General features: G+C 34.3%; 2 protein-coding genes across 5 annotated transcripts in view; one reads left to right on the forward strand and one right to left on the reverse strand.

Annotated features, from left to right (window-relative positions):
- Positions 1–24,593, reverse strand: part of LOC129237343 (mucin-2) — a 104,645-nt gene that overhangs the window by 61,865 nt on the left and 18,187 nt on the right. The gene's annotated exons all lie outside the window — the stretch shown is intronic.
- Positions 1–24,593, forward strand: part of LOC129237344 (uncharacterized) — a 63,478-nt gene that overhangs the window by 21,126 nt on the left and 17,759 nt on the right. For all 4 annotated transcript variants that reach the window (XM_054872028.1, XM_054872029.1, XM_054872026.1 and 1 more), the window contains exon 2: positions 20,867–22,545. In XM_054872028.1, coding sequence (XP_054728003.1) covers positions 20,991–22,545 — 1,555 coding nt within the window. In that variant the 5' untranslated portion in view covers positions 20,867–20,990. The remainder of the gene's footprint in view (positions 1–20,866; positions 22,546–24,593) is intronic.

Genomic DNA, 24,593 nt, shown 5'->3' on the forward strand with positions numbered 1-24,593 from the left:
TGCAATGAAAATTTTTAAAACGCCAGCGGCACTGATAAATAATACAAAACAACAAAAAATTAAAAAAGGTGTCACATTTCTTTGGCCATAGAACAAATTTAGGGGACAGCATCAAGAAAACTAATTTGGTTGGTCATCCTAATGCATATATATGCGATGGAATTTAGACATACATTCTGTCAAAAAAGTACTGGGAATTTCTCAATAAAACCCAATAAAATTTTTTAATCATCAAAATTTATTTTGTCGTCTTCAAAATAGGCTCCATTCGAAACAATACACATATGCCGATTAGTCCAGTCATCGTCATCAATGCGCCTTTTAAACGCGTTTGAAGAGATATTTTTCAGCTCCTTCACCAACCTTCTTCCGATGAATGTTTTGAAAGAAATTCAACTCTCTTGGAACGAGTCGAGCCGCCACGCGTCTAATGCCCAATTGATGGAGTAAAATGTTGCAAATTGATTCGTGAGACACGCTAAGATCCCGAGCTACCTCCCTCAATCTTAAATCGTGGTTTTCCAACACGATTTCCTTGACTTTGTCGACGTTTTCATCCGTTGAAGACGTTGATGGGCGACCAGATCGGGGCAAATCTTCCACGACTTCTCGGCCCACTCATAAACTCTTGTTTTTGATAAAGCACACTCGTCATAGGCTTTGCAACATTTTCAACGATTCGCCAACGAAATCCCGTTCAAAACACAAAGACAACATGTTAAGACAAATTCTTTGTTCGATATTTTTATCCATAGTGAAAATTGCAGAGCACACCTGCGGTTGCCTGATATAATTAAATGCCAAAAACAAGCTAATTGACAGAACACGCTCAAACTCTGCGACATTATAGAGGACAGTTGTACCGACATTCCAGCAAATGTGTAATGTAAATGAATGAAATATAATGTATATGAGATGAAATATTGCCTAGTTTCTTTATTAAAATGCCTCAATACGAGTATAAAAGTTCACCCTTTATCAATAAATATTGCATTAATGATAGCGCTTATACCCTTTGATATGTGTTTGGTCAGCTCCCCCTCCTCTTTGTGGTGTGCGTCTTGATTTTTTTTCACAAATGGAGGGATCCACAAGGAGCTTTTTCATGGCAGAAATACAATCGTTTGCCTGCCGAAGCGGGACTGCTATTAGAAACAATATAATCACAACTCAAATGCGGCAATACGACTGATAAGCAATGGAGCGCGTTACGGTTTAGATACAGATTTCCATCACTAAAAATCATTTTGTTTTACATATTTAGTAAAAAAAGTTATTCGAAAACAAAATGGAGGATTAATGTTTTTATTCGAAATGTAGGTATACATATTATTAAAAAAATCATACAGTTCATAATTCCATCTTACTCGTTGCTCATTAATCACGTGGATAATGCCTTCTCATATCGCTTATACTTCAGTGCCAAACAAAAGAGCCATTTAAAAGGAGTCTAGCTTTTAGTCGTCAGGAGAGAGCTTTGCTTTTGATATAATTATGTATCTGTCTAGCCCAAAAGGTGGTATGTACGTCTAGTAGCTAGAGCAATTTTTCACTTTATATCTTAGGCTGTTGGTTAGCTCCTAAGTAGACAATGTCTACCACAACTTTTGAATTAGCAACAGCACCACGTGTTCTAATAAGCGGCCAGCAGTAGATGCTTTGTTTTCTTATTTTTAACCGTTATTGCAATATATTTTGTCTACTTTTGATTTATTTTTGGAAAAAACTAAAGTTTCGCTGAATTGTTAATGGCCTTTTTAATTCAGAACATAATTAGTAGATGACTCAAAAAAAGAGTTAGTAAGCAAATGTTAATTAATTATGGATAAAATTCATCGAAATTAAGCTACCGGTTGCTGGCTGCCGACAATACATAAATATGATGTAATCTTGTTTTGCCATGGTACAAATATTTTTATTTTTTATTTGTTTACGACAATGGAGCATTCACCTGCTAACTGCCATGTGCATTTCAAGTTAGAAGCTTTTTTATTATTACAGCTAATCTCTGTAGAAGAAGTGTGGCAGCTGTAAGCTGAGTAATTGATAAAGTGTCCAAAGCTAATGCAAGACTTTCTAACGATTTTATTCAAGTGGAGTTCCGCACGGCTAGGCCAGCGCCATCAATCAATTTTTCTATTCAACGCTGAAGAAATTTGGAATTTGAAATTTTGGATTCGAAAAAGCTTCTCATGCTATACCGTTCGGAGACGGTATAGAATTTTGGGTCCCTCCATTTCTGGAAAACCATCAAGAGCCACAAAAGAATTTGAGCGCCAATTATATAAATATAAGTATACATACTCAAACAAATTTCTAAACCATCTGCCGCTTAGGAGCGGTATGAAACCAATGAATCACATGAGGCACACCAAGTAGGAATAAGGAACTTTGGCCAAACATCCAATCAATGATTTACGCGTCAGTTACATAATATACATATGTACATGTATCTATTTATAGGCTGTCTTCATGCATACATACATACGTAATTGACATAAACTGTCTACGCTGTAATCAAAAAAGGGTCCAAATATGATATTCAAATATTTTTTCAGTCTATACGCAAAATACAACAAATATAGTAACGAAACAAAAAGCAAACAAAACAGCAAAACGCCAGTACACGTTTTATTTGTTTGAGCAGTTAAAAACTTATAAATCAAACATAAAATGTCGAGTCACTCCCCAGCGTATTGCAATCAAAGAAGTGACAACTTATTCGACGATTGTTGGGTTGGTTGACTTCTGCTCGCTTAACTGTGTTTTTTGGGCAATTTTGTGACGAGACTGTTTTTTTTTTTTACTTCAATTACAATTGACTTTTGTTGATAAATGTCTTTATTTTTGTCTTTCTGCCTTTGTAGCGGTATTTGGCTTGCGGTATTTTTCCCATTCAAGGAAATGGCAGCTAATTTAGGAATAATTACTTGTAATTGTGAATAGCTTCCGATACACTTTCTACATTACATTCATTGCTCTCTCTTTTCTATACTTTTCTGTGGACCAAATGCGCTGCTATATAGAAATTCATTAGTGCGTGCAGAAAGTTATTTGAAATATATATTTTAATTTTTTCACTGATCGATTTTCGAGCGACAAGTACGTACAAATACATACACACATACAAATTATTTACACATGAATAGTCATTTAGAAATAAATATGAATAGATACAAGGTGGCACAAAATTAATCATCGAATTAATCAATTTTGTTTTTTAATGACTTTTTTACTAAATATTATATTAAAAAGAAATGGTTTTGAGTAATAGAAATCTTTATTTTGGCCTTTAAGCGCGCATTACTTGTCTGTTTGTATACAGCAGCTTTCTGGTTCACAAGTGTCAAATATGATTGATTGCAAAAATTATAAATCTTCCGATAGCATGATTAATTTTGCGCCATCTTTTTTATATTGCACTTTCCAAGCTAGGCATTTTTTATACATATAAGAAAAATATATTTAAATTTAAAAAAACCTGGATGTATGAAAAAAATGTTCACTCACTTGGACCAAAATGAAACATTGCAAAGCGAATGCGAATATCAAATAGTTATATGTACGCATGTATGTATTTAGTTATGTATTTAGGTGCATTCCCTTCATATACATACATCCTGTGCATATATTTTTATGCAGTTCCTACATAGATTTTGCTGGCAGTCACCTGATTCACAGTCGCGGTTTTATTACCAATGCCGCCGTCAACTGCCTTGCACTTGAATCTAAATTATTTGCGCTGCAATATTTGCAAACTTAATGTGCAAAATGTTATAGTGTCCCCAAGTTATCTGAAAAATATGCATTCAAAGTAAGAAAGTGCAAAAAAATATTAATTCTACCGCTAAGAATTGCAGCGCTAGCAAAAGTAATTAGTCCTTGGTTTTTCACTGAGCGACTAATTTGAGTAATTTTGCAATTTTTTTTGTTTGTTTTTAAGCTTAATATTGTCAACGCCACTTGAATTATTTTTAATGTTTAAATTTACTCCAATCATTGTCAATATTGTTGCAATTTGCATTTATATGACTTGTTGTGTTCACTTTCAGCTAAATATTTTTTGTTGAACAGGGAAAATCATGTTGGCCTCTAAACGTTGTGGTAATTTGTCACTTTGCGAATCTTTTTTTGTTGTTTATTTCTGAATGAAATTACGAGTGTGCGATGAGTTTTTGACTCAACACTTTTTTTGTTATCTCTGAATGAAATTACGACTGTGCAATGACTTGACTCTCTTGACTCAACAATTTCTAAATGAACTCAAGCGGAAGTAATTGAGGCCTTTATATGCATACTTATATATACATATATACATAAATACTATGTAAGTATGTCTATTGCTATATCATTTATCCAGACATCCATTGTAAGCTGTCTGGCCGAGTTTCTATTCCAATTCGGTTAACGTCTTCATGTTGTTCTGCAAATAGGGGGTCCTACTGTTATACAAGGTGGAGTCCAAAATAAACAAGACTGGCATCATAAAAATGTTTCTGAAGGCGCCATCTTTTTAATGAGTTAGTGCGTTGGAAGTTACACCCCAGTGAAAGCTTGGTGGCATTCGGTTCAGTGGGAGCGAAGTTATTGCGTCTAAAGTGTCAGTATGTTTGTGTCATCGGTGCAAAAATGAGTTTCGAAAAAATAGTTCATATCAAATTTTCTTTTCAAATCGGTAAAACGTTTACCGAAACATTTGAATTGATAAAAAAAAAGTGTATGGCGATGATTGTCTATCTCGTGCCAGAGTTCATGAGTGGTTTGCACGTTTCAGAGATGGTTGTGAAGACATAAAAGACAATGAAAATACGAGCCGCCCGAAATCAGTAATCACCGAAAACTCCATCGAAATTGTGCGCAAATTTATCAATGATTAACCGAAATCATCGTTGAAATCCGTGCAATCGGAGTTGAATATCTCCAAAACATCGATTTATCGCATTTTATCTGATCATTTGGGCTTACGAAAGGTCTGTGCACGTTTCATTCTGCACAAGTTACTGACCACCAAAAATTGATCAGAATTCAGCATTCGAAAGACCTCATTACAAGATTGTAACTGGTAATGAAACGTGGTGTTTCCAACATGAACCTGAAACTAAGCGTCAAAGTTCCGAATGGAAGGCCCCAGACGCGTTTGGAAAAGTCAAAACTCAAGTCGATGCTCATTTGTTTATACGATTCCAAGGGAATTTTCCACAAGGAGTTCGTACCAACGGGCCAAAACGTCAATGCAATTTTCTATCTTTCTGTTTTGAAGCGTTTGTTGCATCGCATTCGTCGAATTCGCCCTGAATACCGCGAAGGAGGAAGCTGGCGCTTATTGCATGATTATGCACCATCTCTCAATCACTCACCGTATTCGCCTGATATGGCTGCCTGTAGCTTCAACCTATTCGGAAAATTGCATTTAGCCATGAAAGTAAAACTTTTTACGTCAGTAGAGGCCATCTCTAAAAGGCTTGTTCCGACATTCTGAAGGATATTCCGGTCAATGATCTGAAACACTCTTTCGAAAAGCTGTTAGCGAGGCCAAAGGGGATTATTTTGAATAAATAAACTCGAAGTTATCAGAACAAAGCTCCTGTCGTTTCTATTTTATCTCAGTCTTGCTTGTTTTGGACTTCACCTTGTACATCGCTCCCGATAAGCAGGCGGGCTTTATGAGACACTTTTTGCTATTGCCAAACGAAGGGTGACCGCTATTAGAAAACCCCTTTTCTATCATTTAATGTTTCGTGTCCACAGTAGGCAATGAACCTGTGACGCACTGAATGATATTCACGTCCAATTCCACATATATATACTACTTACATCCTCTGGCGGTCGCATAACTCTGGCGGCCGCAATTAACAAATTCACTTTTTATGAAAAAGTTACGACTACAAATAGAAGCATGATGTACGTATGTAGATATAAAAATGTATCCAAATGTGTGGAATGTTTATTAAATTTATTAATTTCGCTAATTTGGCCAGTTTTTACGCCTCTCTCTCCCTGAAACATTTTTCTTATACTACTAAATAATATGAATTATGAATTTCATATATATATATACTTTTGCTAATGAGTTGCACATGTTTGGGAGATAATTACTATGTAATAAGAACGTGTGGCATATGTAGTAAAGGTATTCACGCAGTATCATCCAGAGTTTGTTAACTAAATTTAGGCTGAAAAAGTCCTAGATAAACATAAACCTAAGCCATTCAACGTCTCATCGACCTCAAAGTCGAACTGGGTAACTTGAAATGATTATTAATTTTGCGCCATACATATATACTTTTTTGTTTTAATACAAACTTGCTCTTGGGAATTTCGAGACAGAGAATTTATTTATTATTGATAACTATTTTTTATTTAATGAACCCCAAGATGGCGCTACAAAGCTAATTCTTGCAATTTTTTGAGATTGTTTTAAGAAAAATTACCGTCAGTAATTTTTTTAATTTATGTGAATCGAACTAAAACTTGCAAAACCCCCAAATACGATCAACTTTTACAATATTTCAAAAATTTATTTAAATCTTTTTTTTTTTAACTTGTAGTTGCAATATGATGTTGAACACAATAAACTGTAATTAATATTAATACCAAGTATCGTGATTAATCAGCACTAAGCATAATCTAGAGGATTGGTGTCGTACAGTTAAAATATTCCATTTTATGCTAGAATTAAGCAAACAACATGGCGGCTGCCGTAGCCAAATGTATTGGTGCGTGACTACCATTCGGAATTCGGAGAACGTAGGTTCGAATCTCCGTAAAACAACAAAATGAAGAAAAAGCGTTTTTCTAATAGCGCCCCCGGCATGTATTTTTGCCATGAAAAAGCTTCTCCGGCTCTTCTGGCATTCGGAGTCGGCTTAAAACTTTAGGTCCCTCCATTTGTAGAACAACATCAAGACGCACGCCAGAAATAGGAGGAGGAGCTTGGCCAAACTCCCAAAAAGGGTGCAAGTGCCAATTATACCTATAAACATACAACATTTTCCTTTAACATTATCCAAATTTTAAAAAACTTATTTCTTTCGCATTATTTTATTTTGTGTCTACTAAAATTTGAGCTAAATATGCAGCAGAAGTTATGTGTATTCGTGTACTCGAAAAAAAATAGAAGGTCAAATAATATAAAAATTTGACTGTACTCATATCTTAATTTTTGCATTGCCAGCGTTCGGTTTGCGAAATAAGCACCAAAAGCGGCGCCTGTGTGTCAGTGCTGTATTAGCCGGAAATGCTATTTGATGGTTAAGGTGATAACCCATTTCAGTAAACTGTTCTACACATCATTCCACGTAATTTGCTGCAAGAGTGCTAGTATGCAGAAATGATCACAAGCTCTTCTTTTTGTTGGATAAAAAAAAAAGATTCATAGCGATATGAGTTAACAATATGTCTGACCTATAGACTGGTGGGCATAGTAAATTGAAAACTTTGAAACCGTTTTTCGCAATTTTCGGATTATGACAGTCTTGCAGCAATTGAGCGATATACATATAATTATGATTTTCAACTCACTGAAGGCACTTTTTAATGGATCACTCAAATATGAAATAGTGACAAACGTGACGACCTAGACTGATGGAGACACCCAATTTAAATATATAGCATCTAATAAAAGCCCTCTTCTATTCGCCATTTCCCCCCTCGCTATCTCTATGTTCGATTAACAAAGCAACAATAAAGTTATCGAGTAAGATTCGCCGCTAGCGAGTATGGCTTTAGCTCATTAGACGCACTGCCTTACCAACACATGTAATTGAAGGCAGCTCTCTTCGCGCATTGCCGACATATGCTCCTTTGTACCAGTTGCTTCATCTATTCGCCTCTTGCTAAGTCTTGGCGAAAAGAAGAGGTCCAAAGATAAATTATTTTTCTATTGAAGCAGAGAAAATAGTATATTTCTCAAAGGCATTGAAAACTGCAGAATTCTCTATTTGTAAGAAAATAAACTAAACACCAAAATCACAGATAGGAAACGAAGCTTCGCCGAGTTCTGTCAAGCCTGTTGCATATAAGCCACCTCATTACCGTTAATATTATTTAATTTTTTTTTTTTGGTAGCTCACGCAGCTTCGAGGCCACCAACGCAGCAACAGTATGCCAAACTTGCGTGGATTAAAAAATCCACTTTTTTATTATTACTCTTATCATTTTTATTATTACTATTGCTGTAGTTGTTATTGTTATTATTGAGAGGGGGAGTTTTTTTGTCTCCGGAAATACCATTGCTGCGACGACAGCTCTGATGATGCATTAGGCGTTTTAAAACTCCTCATCCGCAAAAAAAACATTATTATTATTTCATATCATGGAATTGATTTTTTCTAGAATTTGGATTAGTACCTTCGTATTTTTTTTTTTTTTCATAAAAACCCGCAAATCTTACAAACAATTTCAAGTGGAAAGAAATATTGGAATAGGCACAGGCGTAATAACAAACTAATTAACAAATCAATATTAGAACAATATTAATCCGCCTTTCACATAATTTAGCAAATAACATTCATCAATTACTGTTGATTTTAATACTATCCAATCAAGTAATCATAATTTTATGCTCGATTATTAATTAATTCATAAAAATTACTTACTTCGCATGCATGAGAAACAAAATCACAGTTACGCCTGAGACATGACATCATAGTATTATAACTCCGAATTAGTTAGATTCATACAGAATAATCGCATTAAACTCACATTTGTAAATTTTATTATTCTATCTGATGACCATTAATGCCAATTAGACGAATACAAATTGCGCAACCCTTGGTAAAGGGGGTTAAAAGTTAGCAATCAAACGAAATTTATTCAAATTTAAATAATTTTGGCATTACACTTATGCATGAATAACACGTGTGTATGTGTACAGGTGCATATGCTTACATATGTACGTGTGTGTAGAGACAGAAGAACAATTTGCTGCTTAGAAGATAATAATCAGCATAACAAATGTCTGCTGACACGACGAACTCGGATGTGGCCGCTATTGCCGAACGTGACGAGCATGACGCGAATGAGAGCAGCGTAATTACATTTGAATGAACGAATTTTGTTTAGTATTGATATTGAATTTTTTTTACGATTATTATTCTTTATTCTATAATTTTTCTATAGTTTTATTTCCTTTGCAGCTAATCTTAAACACCATTTATATGCTTTACTATAAGGCCGGTCGTTTGTCGATAAGAGTTGTCTGACTGGTGCGCTCGCCTTCCTGAATAATGAATATTTAATGAGGATTTGATGATGGCACATAAGTATACAAAATGAAATGAAAAGTATAAATCTCGTAAAAAATTCTGAGCAATGAAAAAATTTAAATAAATAGAAATCTTATACCCGTATCAAATTAAAACTGAAGTGTGCAAATATAATATAATAGAAACGAATCGAATTATATTTTTTTTTTGTTTTGTTTATTTCTGTGCTGAGCACAATTCAACTCGTGTGGTGTGAAACGCATATTGCTTGCATGCTTGTTTGAATGTCAATTGGTTTTTTTGCGCACTAGTTCGAGTAGCCTGGAGTATTAAAGCGTGGCTCAGTTAAAATGTGTGCGCTTAGAAACGTCAATGATTGCTGAACGAAAACTAAGAATTCGGAAGTTTTTAACTTGAAGGAAATAATATTTATTTATGCTTTAATAATCGTGTGACAAAGAATGTATAGTTCCTTGTTGTGCAAAAATTGTCGAGATTGTTTTCTAATTCGCTACATTAGACTTTGAACACCCACTTTGATAACTTATGCAGTATATTTTACTCGTTTACCTTTAAAATGCGTCCTCTTTTCTTTAACTTGATTTTATAATTGCGCAAGATTTCTCCATAGAGAGAGCTTAATTATGTTTTAATGATCACATCTGTTTCATTAACCAAGTACCATTTCATGCTTGCTGTGAAATGTGTGTGGTCAGGTCAGGCCAAAATTTGACTAGTGATCTATGATGCTGAATGACAGGTAGCAACCGCTTCTAGATATACTCTTTAGAGCAAATTTGTGATGTCAATCTAAGCCACAGCTGCATACTGCTTGTCAGATCATTACTTTTTCTAAATTTATCTCATATTTTGTATTTAAATTTTGACGAGACATTTCCACGTTTATTTGCCACATAGACTTTTTTGCCAGGAAGTTGGTTAAAATCTAGTTCCATATAGGTTTCGTCATCCATAACAAAATAGCCGTTAAATTTAGTTATGCTTTGTTGTAAAGCAGTGCAGCACGTTTTTTTCTACAAGATTCTGTTTATCAGAACGATTTGAATAAGATAAGATCATAGTCCGTCACTTAAGTGTATTAATTTAGCTATGCTTTATAACTTGGTTCACCTAACAGTTGTAACAGTATAAACTAATCGATGTAGATATGGACTTACGTATATACATATGTAACAAAAGCATTCAGAGAGATGAAGGGGTTATTTTAGAATTAATCGAAAATTTAAACCAAATTGAACCAAAAATACCACATAAGAAATTGCGGCAAATATATCGGGAACAAAAAAATTTCGAAAAATAAAACTTTCGAAGAACAAAATGAGAGAAAATTGAGAGAACTTCTTCACTAAATAATATCGCACCATCAATGCTTAACAAGTATCGTGGTGCCCAAGTTGGTACAGCCGCTCAACTACATATGTATATAGTTCTAATATCTTATTTTATATAGTACGTAAGTAGTAAATGAATAAATTTTATAAGAATTATAATATAATTAATAAAATTTCATTTTTATTTCACAAAAAAAAAGGATTTTATTTGGAAATACACAGACTTTTGCCAGAAAAGGGGTAATTTCGAGCCCATTCTTAAAGCGGTTTTTTCTTAAAACGAAAAAAAAGTTTATTTCAAAATTATTTCTAGCACTAAAATATGTGCCGAGTATATAAAGTACGGTTCCTCCCGAATTTAGGACCCTACTCTACTTCTTTTAAATTGTCCTTTCTTTTATTATTTAATTTTTATGGCTTAATTTTTTTATTCAGTTCATCATTTTATGAAATTTCATATTATGTTTTACTTGGCAAGTGCATCCAATGAAAATTGGTCAGTTGAGCGATAGAAATAAAATACGAAAATTAATTAATTTTGGACAACTTTTAATATAAAAGCATTACGTTTATTTCTTTCAAAGTTCTCGTCATGTCTACGTGACATGAACTTTGAGGGTCGAGGATTAGGGTGCAAAATCTCAGATAAACAGAAGTTAAGACATGCTACTACAATTCACACGATGAAGCAAGAAAATAATAAATCAGTCGATTCCGACCAAATTCTTTTCGGGCGAAATGAGTACTAAAATATTATTCTATTATATAAATATAAAGTATATAATCATATATATATATATATATATATACATATGTGTAAACTATTATTTTATTGTATAAATATAAAATATATCTATACATAAAATATTATTCATAGTACATAAATCATAGGGCTAATGCAGGTGGCTAAAATTTTACATACTGCCGTAGATCTGTTAGTTCAGCAAATAGTATTAACAGAGAAGACTTAAAAACTGTTACTTGTATTCCTGGTTTAAAATACCTAATAAAAGAGTGAAACCGGAAACTTTAAATTTAAAGCATCATTGTTAAGTAGCAAGAGAAAATGATGACCAGACCAGACATAGTCTTAATTGCAAAACTAAGCCTTTCAATTATTTTTTTCATTCTTTCAGATTAGTCTAAATTTGTGTTAAAATGGCTTCTCTTCTCACCGTTTATAACATCTATTTAAAGACAATACCTATTTCTGGTTATATGGTAATTTTTTGCCTTGTACTTTGTCTCAATCTCTGGAAATATTTATGTATTTTTCCACAAAAGGGAACATTTCTACTTTAATGAAGTTGATTCTCATACCACGTCGATTGCATCAGCCCATTGTATTTCAAAATATGCAACTAGTGGAGTGACATATGTATATCGTATGTATAATATCAGTTTGCCTACCACTTCAATTCGTTTTACGAAAGTGTGTATTTACGATAAAGTTCCGCAGCATAGAAGAAAGGATAAAGCACCGTCCGATAAATATATATAACAATAATAATTATGATGTGATAATAATAAGACTTGACGTATACATCTCGAAATACGTCTCATCTAACTGTGAGATGCTTTTTTTAAAGAAAAAATGCGATTGGAAATTTTGTCATTTGCCATTGTCTACGGAAAGGCAGAAGGTGAGCAAATCGAGGACCTACATACGGGTAGTATGTAAACTACGCAAACTATTCTAGACTACGACGTTTACCCTGTACACTATATTAAACTACATATATAATGTACATATGTATATATTTATTAGGATGCCCCAAAAAATTGTGTTTATGCTACCACCTAAATATGTTCTATGTATGACCAAAAAATTGGACACTTATTTTTTATTTTTCATTGTTTTTTATAATATGTATTTACCCATGCTGCTAACGCTTTGAAAATGACCATTGACTCCCGCGGAAAAATGTGCTTTACTAATGTTGACGAATGTCTAAACAATTATACCCTACGCTTTATTAAAAACCAAAATAATTTTAACTATTTCACAGGGGGCCTGAAAACCCTCCAAGATTAAAAAATAAATGTTAAAAAATAATAAAAAAAATATTAATCTCCTTTTTTATTATTTTTGGTTTAAGAAATTTTTAATAACAAAATGATTCACTATTATTATGTTGCTTTACATGTTTTTTACACGTTTTACACAATGAATTGTTGATATTTAATTACATTTTTATCTTACCCAGAAAGTTGTAGTTTAAAAATAAATAATTTAAGTTATTTGTTCCTTAAATCAATGGTAATTTTGAAAACGTTAGCGGCAAGCGTAAATTTTAAATTAAAAATAAAGAAAAAAAAATTGGTGTCAATTTTTTTGTTATAGAACAAAATGAGGGGTTGGCATCAAAAAAAAAAAAATAAAAAAAAAAATAAAAATAAAAAACAAAAAATAAATAAAAAAATTAATAAAATAAAAAAATTCAAAATAAATAAAATAAAAAATTTAAAATAAATAAAATATTTACGTTAAATTACATACTATATTTCTTAGTAAGCAGCGACTATCTTTTTAAAAACCACTTGCAAAAAGTTTATTTCATTTTAATTCATTTTAACAAAGTTAATTTTAATTAAAAGACGTTAATTTTAGGTAACTAAAGAAAACAACCGTTTTAACTACTTATGTAGATCGACAATTGTGGAAATCATACAACTAGTCACACCTCAGCCGCTAGTCACGAATCGCGACTTTGGTATGCCAACTACAATAAAAATGCGATATACCTGTTTATTTAAATTGTTTCTTTTATAAACAAATGCATAGTTAATTCGCTTAATATGAACGCAACAACACACCAAGGTCAAAGCAAAAGAAAGCCGGTTGCAGCGTTGTGTGCAGCTCAGCTGCTAATTAACAGCCGCTGGCTAACAGCTGCTGATTGTCAGCTTGCTAAGCCACTACAGATAACAGCAATATGTAGTAGCAGCAGCAGCAGTTTGGCAGATGTAATGAATTTATTATGCTGTTATTTTTAACAGTTCTTTTTTATTAAAGTAATAAATTAGCGAGAAATGCTCTCTGAGCGACAGTAGCAATTGTTGATTTATTGTTTGGCTTGCTTAATGTTGGTTCGTCTTTTATTGTTTTGATGAATGCATATGTATGTATGTACTTATACATACATTATGTATTCTTGCAGTTATGCAGTATTTATTGTTTTTTCCCCGGAAACCTGCAAGGTGTATTCGTTAGATAGCTTTCATGCAGTGTTGTTTTAAAATCAAGAAAATAAAGATTTTTTATGTTATGTACAAAAAGATTTGCATATATAGTAGAATTATTAAATTACCGCTTTTCTTATGATAGCATTAAATTATATTGATTTAAATAATTCACAAATACGTTTTGAAGTGAATAATTCATTGTTTGAGCATTCTGTGAAGTTTCAAATTTTCAGCAAATTATTCCACAGAATTAATGAAACCTTATCATACAAAGAAAAAATTTATGAAAATTTTTGCCATAAAGAAAAATGCATGATAATGAAAAATAATAAAATTATTCTCGAAACATTTAAACAACTAGCAATTTTTCAAATAATATTATGGTCAAAACTGTAGATCCCTCCATTTTGTGGGGTAATATTAAGACGCGCACCACAAATGGGGCAGGAGCACGGTCAACTGCCCATCAAAGGGTGTAAGCGCCAATTTACTTATATATACATACATATACCTATTATTAGTTAAGGTGCACGCCGAAAGTATATGAGTAAATATAGTTACTACTTGTCTACTATATGAGTAAATATAGTTATTTTTCAATAGTATGGTATCACGGATTTATGCTTACCGGCAACCACCTCAACTTAACGTAAATGAATTTCGAGCATAGAAAAAAGCTTATCTTGTTCGCTGGTGTAGCTTATAGCAGTAAAAAATTATTGCCGAAAAAATCAAATATGCTAGCGTCCTAATTTGATTGTTATTTTACATAAGTATGTGCAGACATATGTACGTACACATATAGTAGATAGATGGCTTCTCCAAACTGTGTCAACTGAAACAGGTTTATTTTGTGTTATTAACAAACAAACCATAAAAATTGGCAGGCAGTTTTGCCGGCTGTCGGTAATCAATCATTCAAACTATCGGCGCAACATGAAAAGTAAACAAATCTCACCACAATAGTTATCAAAAAGTTTGTAGACAGAGGAGCGCCCAGATATTCGCATTAACAGCGTGAATGTTTCACAAAATCTTTCGGATGGTGCGCATGTGTGCGTGTGTGTATATTCGTCGTATGAAACAGATAAATTGACAGTTGTCACACTTTTAGCAATTTTTAAAATTAAATCTTTGTAAATAATGCGTCTAGCGAATGAAGTGGGTTTCCACTCTTCATGAGAGATTAGGTAAAATTATTTAAAAAGAAGAAAGGCGAGTGTTTCAACTAAACACTCACACATGCTAAATCATGCTTATGATGCAGTCAGGCGTGGCAAGGAAAGTGATCTTTCAACTCATTTTGCTGTCAAAAAATTTCACTTTCCCAAATGAACACCAAGAAGATAACTTGGAAAATTGCAATTTTCGGCAACCAGTTGTGGAAATAAAAAATTTGAATAGTCGGATTGCAATAATCGGCAAAATAAATAATTTGGAAAATAACTAAAATTAATGCTGCCTAAATATTCGGGTATTTGGCGATTTAATGTTGAATATTAATAATTCGGCTGTAAAATATGAAAATACGATTAACAACTTTGTTTCTGAAAATAAATATTTAATAGATGTGATTTGGTATATTTTTTATATGGTTTATAGAAATTTTAGCATCAAAGTATGATGTAGGTATAGATGTAACACACTATATTCTTTATCGAATAGTTATTCTTTTTACATTTTGTTTTTGTTGTTAACTTTTATGGTGCGTAAATTTTGTTATAAAAATATAAAATGGGGTAAAATGCGCAGTGAAACTATTTATTCTACGCTGATTGTCATAAGCATAGATGTACAAATGTATATACGTATACAAAATGTGGCGCAAATAGAATCACCCTACCGAATAATTTATGATTTTTGCAAATGGCGTCGTAAGTTAGTCAATTTTGACACTTGCGAACTAGACAGCTGCAATATACAAACAGACAAGCAATGGAGCGCATGAAGGTCAAAGTAAAGATTTACATCACACAAAATAAATGTTTATTTTATTTAGTAAAAAAGTTATTCAAAAACAAAATTGGATGATTAATTTTATACCACCTACCAGTTTATGTTTCGATAAGTTATCGTCCTTTTTCAAATATAGAGAAAATAAAAATGAACTTTCTTGTGTCTCGCCACGCAAACTGTGATGCATAGCACGGATTTTCTAAAATAGTGTCCCAAAATTTTTCAGGAGGCTGCTACTCTGTGGCGCAGTGAATTTGGTAGAATCAGAGTCAGCTGTTTTTTTTTAATTTTTTGCTTACGAATAACTTTTTTCTCTATATTCTTTTTTCTATTATCTTAACTTAACTTTTCATTTTGCCTAAAAATCCTGCTATTATGACACTCTCTTTTTAGATCTCTCATCCACCTCTCTCATCCACCTCGTCAGCAAATTTACGACTTTAATTTGAAGAATCTTGTATTCTATCATTCTTGGGTTCATATGCAAGCATTTACATATTTTTAACAAATTGCAATATATTATAAATCCCATTTCCTACGGGGAACTTCCGCAATCTCTAGGCTTCTACTCATATAGCTTTGCGCCAACTTTTATGATTATTCGACCCTAAATTCCACACTCAATCTTTACTTGAAGACATATTATTTCAAGAAATTCTCTGAATACAAGTATTTAAGTATATATAAACAGCTGGTACTCATTCTTACGAGTAACAACATATCAAAACAAAAATGGAATTTCACAAAAATATTTCTAAAGCAGCCAAGTTGAACGAAGAAATAACAAATGTACAAACAGGGTGACCAGGTACATACATATGTCTGTACTGCTATTACAATATTAATATACTGGACCAACACGTCACACACACACCAAAAGGCATTGGCGCTGTTTTTACAGTCATTGTTGCCGGTCTGCTTGCTACTGAGCGCGTTTTAGTAGTATGCGTTTGTTACATTCAAATTCAAATTTTCAAATTGATTTGGATGGTCAAGGTTAGACAAAGCGTTATGGTATGCTAAGATATTGTTTTATGCTACGGCTGAATGCAGAACAATTGCTGGCGGCTAGCGCTGCCAACGTGTGAGTATTTTGATTTAAACAAAGCAGCAATATTTCAAACGCATTAAATTGGAATATCTTGAGGCTAAATCGGGGCCAATTCATTTTGGAGCAGTAACAGTCCATGCTAAATCCCCAACAAATGATTTTAACTATCTCGTTTTAGGTGGCGAAGTCTTCGGTTGTCGGAATTGCCATATTTTTCAAGATCAGAAAACTCAAAACTTCCCAGTGAAGTCCAGCTCCCATTTCCTTGACATGCTTCGCTCAGCTTGATGGTGCGTCAAAGAAAATTCTTTTGTCTTTCTTCGAGTAAAGCACAATTCATTCGATTAATTGTTGCGGGTAGCATTGATTTGCCGTCGGTATAGCATAAATGAAAGCCGCAGCTTGCGTTGCGTAGAAACTAGTGAAACTACAAACTAGTGAACGAAATTTAGTCCAAAACACAAACACAGGCCGCTGTTTCAGTTCGAAAGCTTATACATTGATAGCCAGTATTTTCCGGTTTCATAAGTAAGCCGTTGGCTAGCACTTTACTCTATACACTATATCCACTATAAAGCGTTTGAAAGGTGGCATACATATTTGCTAAAAGAAAGGAGACAAAATAACCTTTGGCAGGATAGCGATTACATACAAAACAATAGCACACTAGTTACCTTAAGAAAAAAGAATTGAGGTAGTACTGAAAAGCGCCACGCCGGCGATGCACTGCAGCTGCAGGAGCATAATGGAAATCAGCTCGCAGAAGAGTTCCGCTCTTCCAACACAAGAGCTTGTTTAAAAATATGTACTCTTACATCTGTTCCAAATTCTTTGCTCTCTTTGCTGCTTCTATACGCTCAAAGAACGCTGGGAAATATTGCGACATTACTTTGAAAATCATGGTAATGTTGCAGAATGTGTACCAAAATTACGTACGGCAATGGGAAGAAGAAAAGCACCGAATGAAGCGTATGTGCGTTACTTTACGAAAAAAGTAAGAGAAACTGGGTTGCTTATTGACAAACCAAACGCGTGACCGACCAAAAACCGTGCGTACACCCGAAAATATTGCTGCTGTGCTAAAGACCTTGGTATGACGCCGTACAAAGCTAGCCGAGGCAGCCATATGAATGAAGTTGTGTTCCATCATTAACCGGAAGGATTGTACTTCAAAATAAAAAAAACAGTTTGGAAACATATTGAGTAGTTTCTTTTTTATAGCATTTTTAATTCCGTAAAGTTATATGGCGGACCCTGTATAACTTTGAACGAATTGAGAGTCACTCTACAAGGTACCGATAAAAAGGGGCACATCAAAGTGCAAATAAACCAATAAAATCATTTGAGAACGAGTATTGATTGGTAAGCCAAGTGTGGTTAGCTTTATTGGAATGATAATTAACCTTAAAGATGAAGGCGCATTCATTAAAGGTGATGGCACCAGACCAACAACAACGTTTTGTGCTTTCGAATTTCACGACAAAAGAAAATATAAAAGAAAAAGAAAGATAAAGAGAAAAATAAAAAGAAAAAGAAAACGACAAGCTGCGCTGAACAGCCGGCATGCAGTTGGACTTAGAAGCATACAACGATTGAGCGAATCGAACGGCTTTTCGTCATTTAATTTTGTACTGGTATCCTAATATACACGGCGAAAGAAAACAAAGGAAAAAAAACAAATCAGCTGGTCTACTGATACAATTTTTAATAGACTCGCCTTGAGAAAGATAGTCTGCATAAAATTTACGCAGGCCCTTTCGAAATACCCCCCTTTCTTTTTGGTAGTTGAGTCAATTTTTAGCCTAAAAATCTTTTAGATGCTGTTGGCGGAATATGACTGAATGGAATAACTGCCTTAAAATGCCTTCTAACATTCCATAAAAAATTAAGAATAAAACTGGCAAATACAAAAAGGCATATAACACTACAACACTAAAATACAAAAACACTTCAACGGCCTCACCCGGTATGTGCATATGTGAAACTGGAAAAATATTATAATATACTTACTTACTTACACATATAGAAATCATGTTAAAAATACTAACCGGCTTTGAAGTAAACACAAATGTGACCTTTTTGTAAATAAAAAAAATTTCCATAAAACTAGGCAGGCAAAAACTGTAAACATAAATGAGAGATACAGAGAGCGAAATCTATGGTAATTTTAAAAATATGTAGTAGTAAGGGAAATTAGCAACAATTTTCTACTCCGATTGAGTTGGTATTACAAACCAAGATTGGATAATCAAAGTAAAATATGCTTGCATACAAACTCCTAAATCATACCCACAAACGTGTTAGACTTTCCGTTAGGCAAGGTGGGAAACGAGGTAAACTACAAATTTAGTATGTAAGTTTCCCTGCTTTGGATTATTAAAAGGTGTGAATATGAACAAACCCACCCTCAAATACATCCACCTCCTACATAACGGTACTTTTTAAATTGCCATATTCTCATAGCTATTAAAGCTACGATGCTCTATTTTGATACATAAATTTTTTTTTTAAATAAGTCCGGGTCAGTAATATTGCAGTTGTATTTTGTGCCACAAGTTTCTTCCTCAAAAATGATATTATCGCCTTCGAAGTACTTCCCATCAACTGCAACGCACTTATGTCAACGTTTGATCAAGCTCTCGAAGCATTTTTGGAACTGTAGTTTCAGCATAACCATCAAAGCCGTCTTAGATTTTTTCCATTACTCCCTTCCGGCTGCTAAAATGCGGCGATATCAGATAAATTCGATATCAGGTAGTATTCGGTTCGTTCTTGGTCAAAAATTCACACATAATGATGGCACCGATGCGTTCTCATGGCGCAAATCCTTTCTTTTTTGGCGAATTTATTTGCCTTCCTTACCGTCCTTATTAACTGTATGACATTCTGGCAAAAATTCGTGATGTACAATTCCGTTATAATCCCTAAAAATCGTAAGCATCGCTTTCTTTTTTAACTCAAAACGACGCGGCTTTTTGGATCCTGATTCATTTGGAGCTCTTCACTCACTCGGCTGATATCTGTATTGCTTTTCGTACTTATAAACCCACGTCTCATCTCCAGTAATGATACATTTACTGAATGGTTGGCTTAAGCCTTAGAAATCATGTCTTTGGCGATATTAACGCCCAACTCATTATTTACAATGTCCTTAATGGATCCATAAGCAATGTTGAACTCAGCTCTCTGATGATTAATTATTACTATTAATCAACTCTTCTTTAACTTTATTGATGTTTTCATCAGTTTTCGATGTCAACGGCCAATCATCCTCGATCAACTTACGATCTCTTCTGAAGCGTTCATGCCTTTCGTAAACGGCAGTTTTATTTAGAGTATCGTTACCGAAACACTTTCCCAAGATTTATAAGGTTTCCGCACCATTGTTGTTCGCACCACTCGTTGTTGCAAATTCAAATCCGTTTTTAAAATAGTAAAAAATCGAAAACACTTGCAGAGGTGGATTTACTCAAGATGGCGTAACTTACAAATGTTCAGCAATGGCGATAAAATTTTGGTAGGAATGTTAATCACAAATGTGGCAACCTAACCAACAAAAAACACATAAGTGAAATCAGTTGACTTAGAGCGTCACCTGCCGGTTGTTCCGGCTTGATTGTGATAAAGGTGGTATGTATGTATGTACATATTTAAAGGCCACTTCTTTTTTTTTGTGTTTTGTTTAACTTTTTTTTTGTATTTGGTTTTATATACTTTTTTTTTCCTTTTTTTTTGTGTTAGTTTACATATATTTTTCTGTATTTTTCTTTTTTAATTTGTTTACAAACAGTTAATCGCATCTATCAAATTTTATGATTCAAATAAATTAATGGTGCTAAAAACAAAAACCAAAAAAGTCAATCGGTCATTTTAAAGTGAGGAACAATTTAGACAAAATGAGAAAACGTCTCGCAAAATATTGTTTTATTCTAAAAAGCTAGTTAACCACTCAACTAAAAACATTATTTAAATTTATGCCCGCCACTGTGGGTATGCGTACTAATATTTTTTTGTGCAATTGCAGTTATAAGTTTATACTTCACTTTAGCGCCCATATACAAGTACCAACTCATAACACATTTTTTCAAATTTTTTTTTTATTTTTCTCTTTTCAGTTTCAAATGACTCTTTGAGTGGAAAGGATGCGTCATTTAGCTGAGTAAAGTTAAAGTAAAAGTAAAGACTTGAAGATAAACTATTAAAAGTGCATAAAACCAAGTTTACGCAAAACAAGCAGAAATGTTATTCGCCTACGCAAGCACACATTTTTTAAGCCGCTTGCGACTACAACCATTCGCAACCATTTTCCTAACATTTGCTATATTTGCGCTACTCATCACTTCCAGTCACCAATCCAGTGCGCCGGATTACGATAGCGGCGGTGGTGGTGGTGGTGAGTTGGGTTTCAATGGCGATAGCGGCGGTGGTGGTGGTAGTGGCGCCAATAGCGAAATAACGAGTGGTAATGATGAGATTTATGAAACATCTGTTCTACAGCAGGACATGGATGAGCATGAAAAGCGTAAGAAGCTCTTAGAGGAGATGGACGAGGGCGGTGAGAATGTAGACTCTGTAGCTGCACAAATCTCACAGCCACCACAAAATGAAATGAGTAATGAATCAATGAACATAATAAGGGCACAAGCGCGTTCTGATGACATGATGACGGACTCTGAGGAGGACGAGATGTTGGACAGCAGCACCTTAATGAATGGTGGCGCAGCAAAGATGCCAATATCATTGCTGCCAACTGTGATGCCCAACTCAATGAACACAATGATACCGGCTTATGTGCGAAAAGGTAAGGCTGAACAGTTTCCACGCACCATAACTGGCGGTAGTGTATCGGTTGAAGAAGCAGACGCAAGCGTCTCGACTTCCGATTATGTGGAAGATGAAGAACACTTGAATGAGAGAACAAAGAAGACAAATAAAATCAATGCAATCGCAATGAAATTATATCATCCCGCCGAAACGGAAGATAATACGCTGAAAGAACAGCAACTGACACCACCACCATCACAACAACAACAACAACAACATAAGCAAGTGGCTATGCCGCAACCGCGGAAACAGCATTTGCAACCAAATAGCTCAGATGAGGACTATTATGAGGATCCACAAGATAGCCTGGAAAAGCAGCAGTTACATCATAGTAAAGAAGGTGTGGTGCGGCCAATGGTGGGGCCTGCTTTGCCACTCACACCTTCGCCGCCAATTTCAAAGCCAACACCAACACCAACGCCTGCACCGGCATTATATACGCCGTCCAGTGTTAGCGAAGCACAACTACCAAATTTATATATGGCGCGTGTACAACCAGCTGTCGCACAGGCACGTGGCGCCAGTTGGACTACAAATGGCCCATTATTAATGGCCGCCACAGCTACGCCAACAACTGTCGCAATACCTGTATTTGGTGGCGAGAACTCTATCGACGTTAACATGCCTAGCATTGCGGCATCCACCAACTCGGCAATGGCAACAGGTTTCGATACAGAATCGGCGGTAGCTGCTTCACCGACTACAACATTGACACCGACAACAACAATGCCAATAACAACTATACGCCCTATAGGCAAACAGGGTAAACAAATAAACATACCACGCCGCCGCAAACTACTGCCACACGAACAATTACGCAACTACATTGAAGATGCTTACATACGGATGCCCCTGGCTGTTATTGTTGATCCATCGGCAGATGCGCTGGAAAAGACGAAGGCGCTGTGGCGTGACGCGCTACGCACAAATCTGAATATAAAAATTGTGTTGGTCTCACTGAATGCCTCAGGTGAGTAAACATAATCGGAAACACATACATGCATACGTATGAATGCATAATATATGTAAATAGCCATGTGAACACCACTTATTGTTTGCAAAAACATGTTAAAGTTGAGTGATTGAATGGATGATGATTGTTTGAGTGAGTGATTGCGCCAGATTTTTGTTGCAATATGGAGAGTGGCAGAGTGTAATGGGTTTTAATGAGGTGGTTGGCACGCATCAGGTGCAACGGAGTGAGTTGAGTGCCAGTAATTTCGGAAACACGCGCATGAAATTTTTGATTATGATGTATTTTGCTCACAAAGTTAGCTTTTTTGAATAATTTGAAATGTTAAAACTAAGAAAACAAAACATGAAAATGAAACAAAGAAAAAATTGAAACCAAAAAAAAATAATGATAATTTAAATAAAAAAACCAAACAAAATTTAACATTAAAAAAACATTAAAAATAAAAAAATTCTAATTAAAAATTAAAAAAAAAAATTTTAATTAAAAAATACAAAAAAAATAAAACTTGAAAAAAAAAATACAAAAAGATTTAAATGCAAAATAAAAAAGTATAAAACCTAACAAAGACAAAATTAAAAAGAATTACGGAAATATTTATTAAAAATCATTTAGATTAGTTAAAATTGTTTTGGATGAAAATTGGTGAGCCCAATTGACGACAATAAAAAATACCCGGCCAAATGAGATTCATGAATGTAAGCCAAGAGCCGAAAATATCGAAAGACAATAAGCATAGGATTTAACATCAGAATATTAACCCTTAACGGCCGAAAGGCCTTGCTACGAGGGCATGAAAAGAATTCAGTTTTCAGTCTATTTATTTATCATTGCTGGAGTTTTCTTTAACAAATATTGAAACTTTGTACATCCCTGGTTTGTTGATCATGTAAATTTATAAATCAAGTAAATATATTGAATTCATATCTAAATAAATCAGTTTAAATGTTTAGTTTAAGTTTTCACCTAATTTTCCGTCGTCTTATGGGCGAGTATTACAAAAAAAAAATGGTTAAGGGTAAAAGGTTAATACACAAGGTGGCGCAAAATTAATCATCCAATTTTGCTTTTGAATAAATTTTTTACCAAATAAAAAATAATGATTTTGTGTGACGGAAATCTTTATTTTGGCCTTTACGCGCTCCATTGCTTGTTTGATTGTGCATATTAGTAGTACTGCAGCTGTCTAATACACAAATATGATTGCCGTACGACACCTTTAGCAAAAATTATAAATGAAATCTTAAAATGATTAAGATTTATAGCAGAGTGAGTGATGTGTTGTCCAAACTGCAAGTTCGTTCAAAAAATATTGTGTAAGTTGAAACCCCCTCGAAGATTGTACAAAAAATGCGTGAGGCTTTTTTATGCTGTAACAGCATAAAATATTCCCCATACATTTTTTGTGGAATACTGCTCCCTTGGACGGACTTTACGCTTGGATCATTACGGTAACGTAGAATCGATTGTCAGGGGCACGTCACGGTTTCAGTTGTCGTGGGTGATGGAAGCGCGTAACTTAAACCAGTACCAACGACTCGTTAACGATCTGCTTGATAAGAATTTTGCCAACTAAATCTTGCCGACATTTTTTAGTAAGTGGAGGCTTTTGAATCGGTTTAACGCCGAAAACAAATGTATTTGGCGATGTGAGGTGCAATGCATCGGGGCACAAGAGCACAGTCTCGATAGCGAAATTGCATTAATTAGGTTATGGGTTGCTACCTCGTCCCGCATATTTTTGAAATTTAGCCACCTGCAACAATCACCTGTTTACAAATATGAAGAAATGGCTCGTCAGGAGGATATTTGGGTGTAATAAGATGTTTTCAATGAAACAAATGCCTATTTTGAGACACACCTGGAGAACGTTTGGGTGAAGTGTACCGAGCTAAAAGCAGCACTTGTTGAAAAAGAAAACATTTTTTGCCGAATTGAATTAAATGTTTAGTTCCTTATCGGCCCACCCTTGTTTCTATACCTGGAAATCTTTGTATACCATATGATATACATACATACATACATACATACATACATATGTGCGC

Source organism: Anastrepha obliqua, chromosome 2, assembly GCF_027943255.1.
Source record: "Anastrepha obliqua isolate idAnaObli1 chromosome 2, idAnaObli1_1.0, whole genome shotgun sequence".
Lineage (NCBI taxonomy): Eukaryota > Metazoa > Arthropoda > Insecta > Diptera > Tephritidae > Anastrepha > Anastrepha obliqua.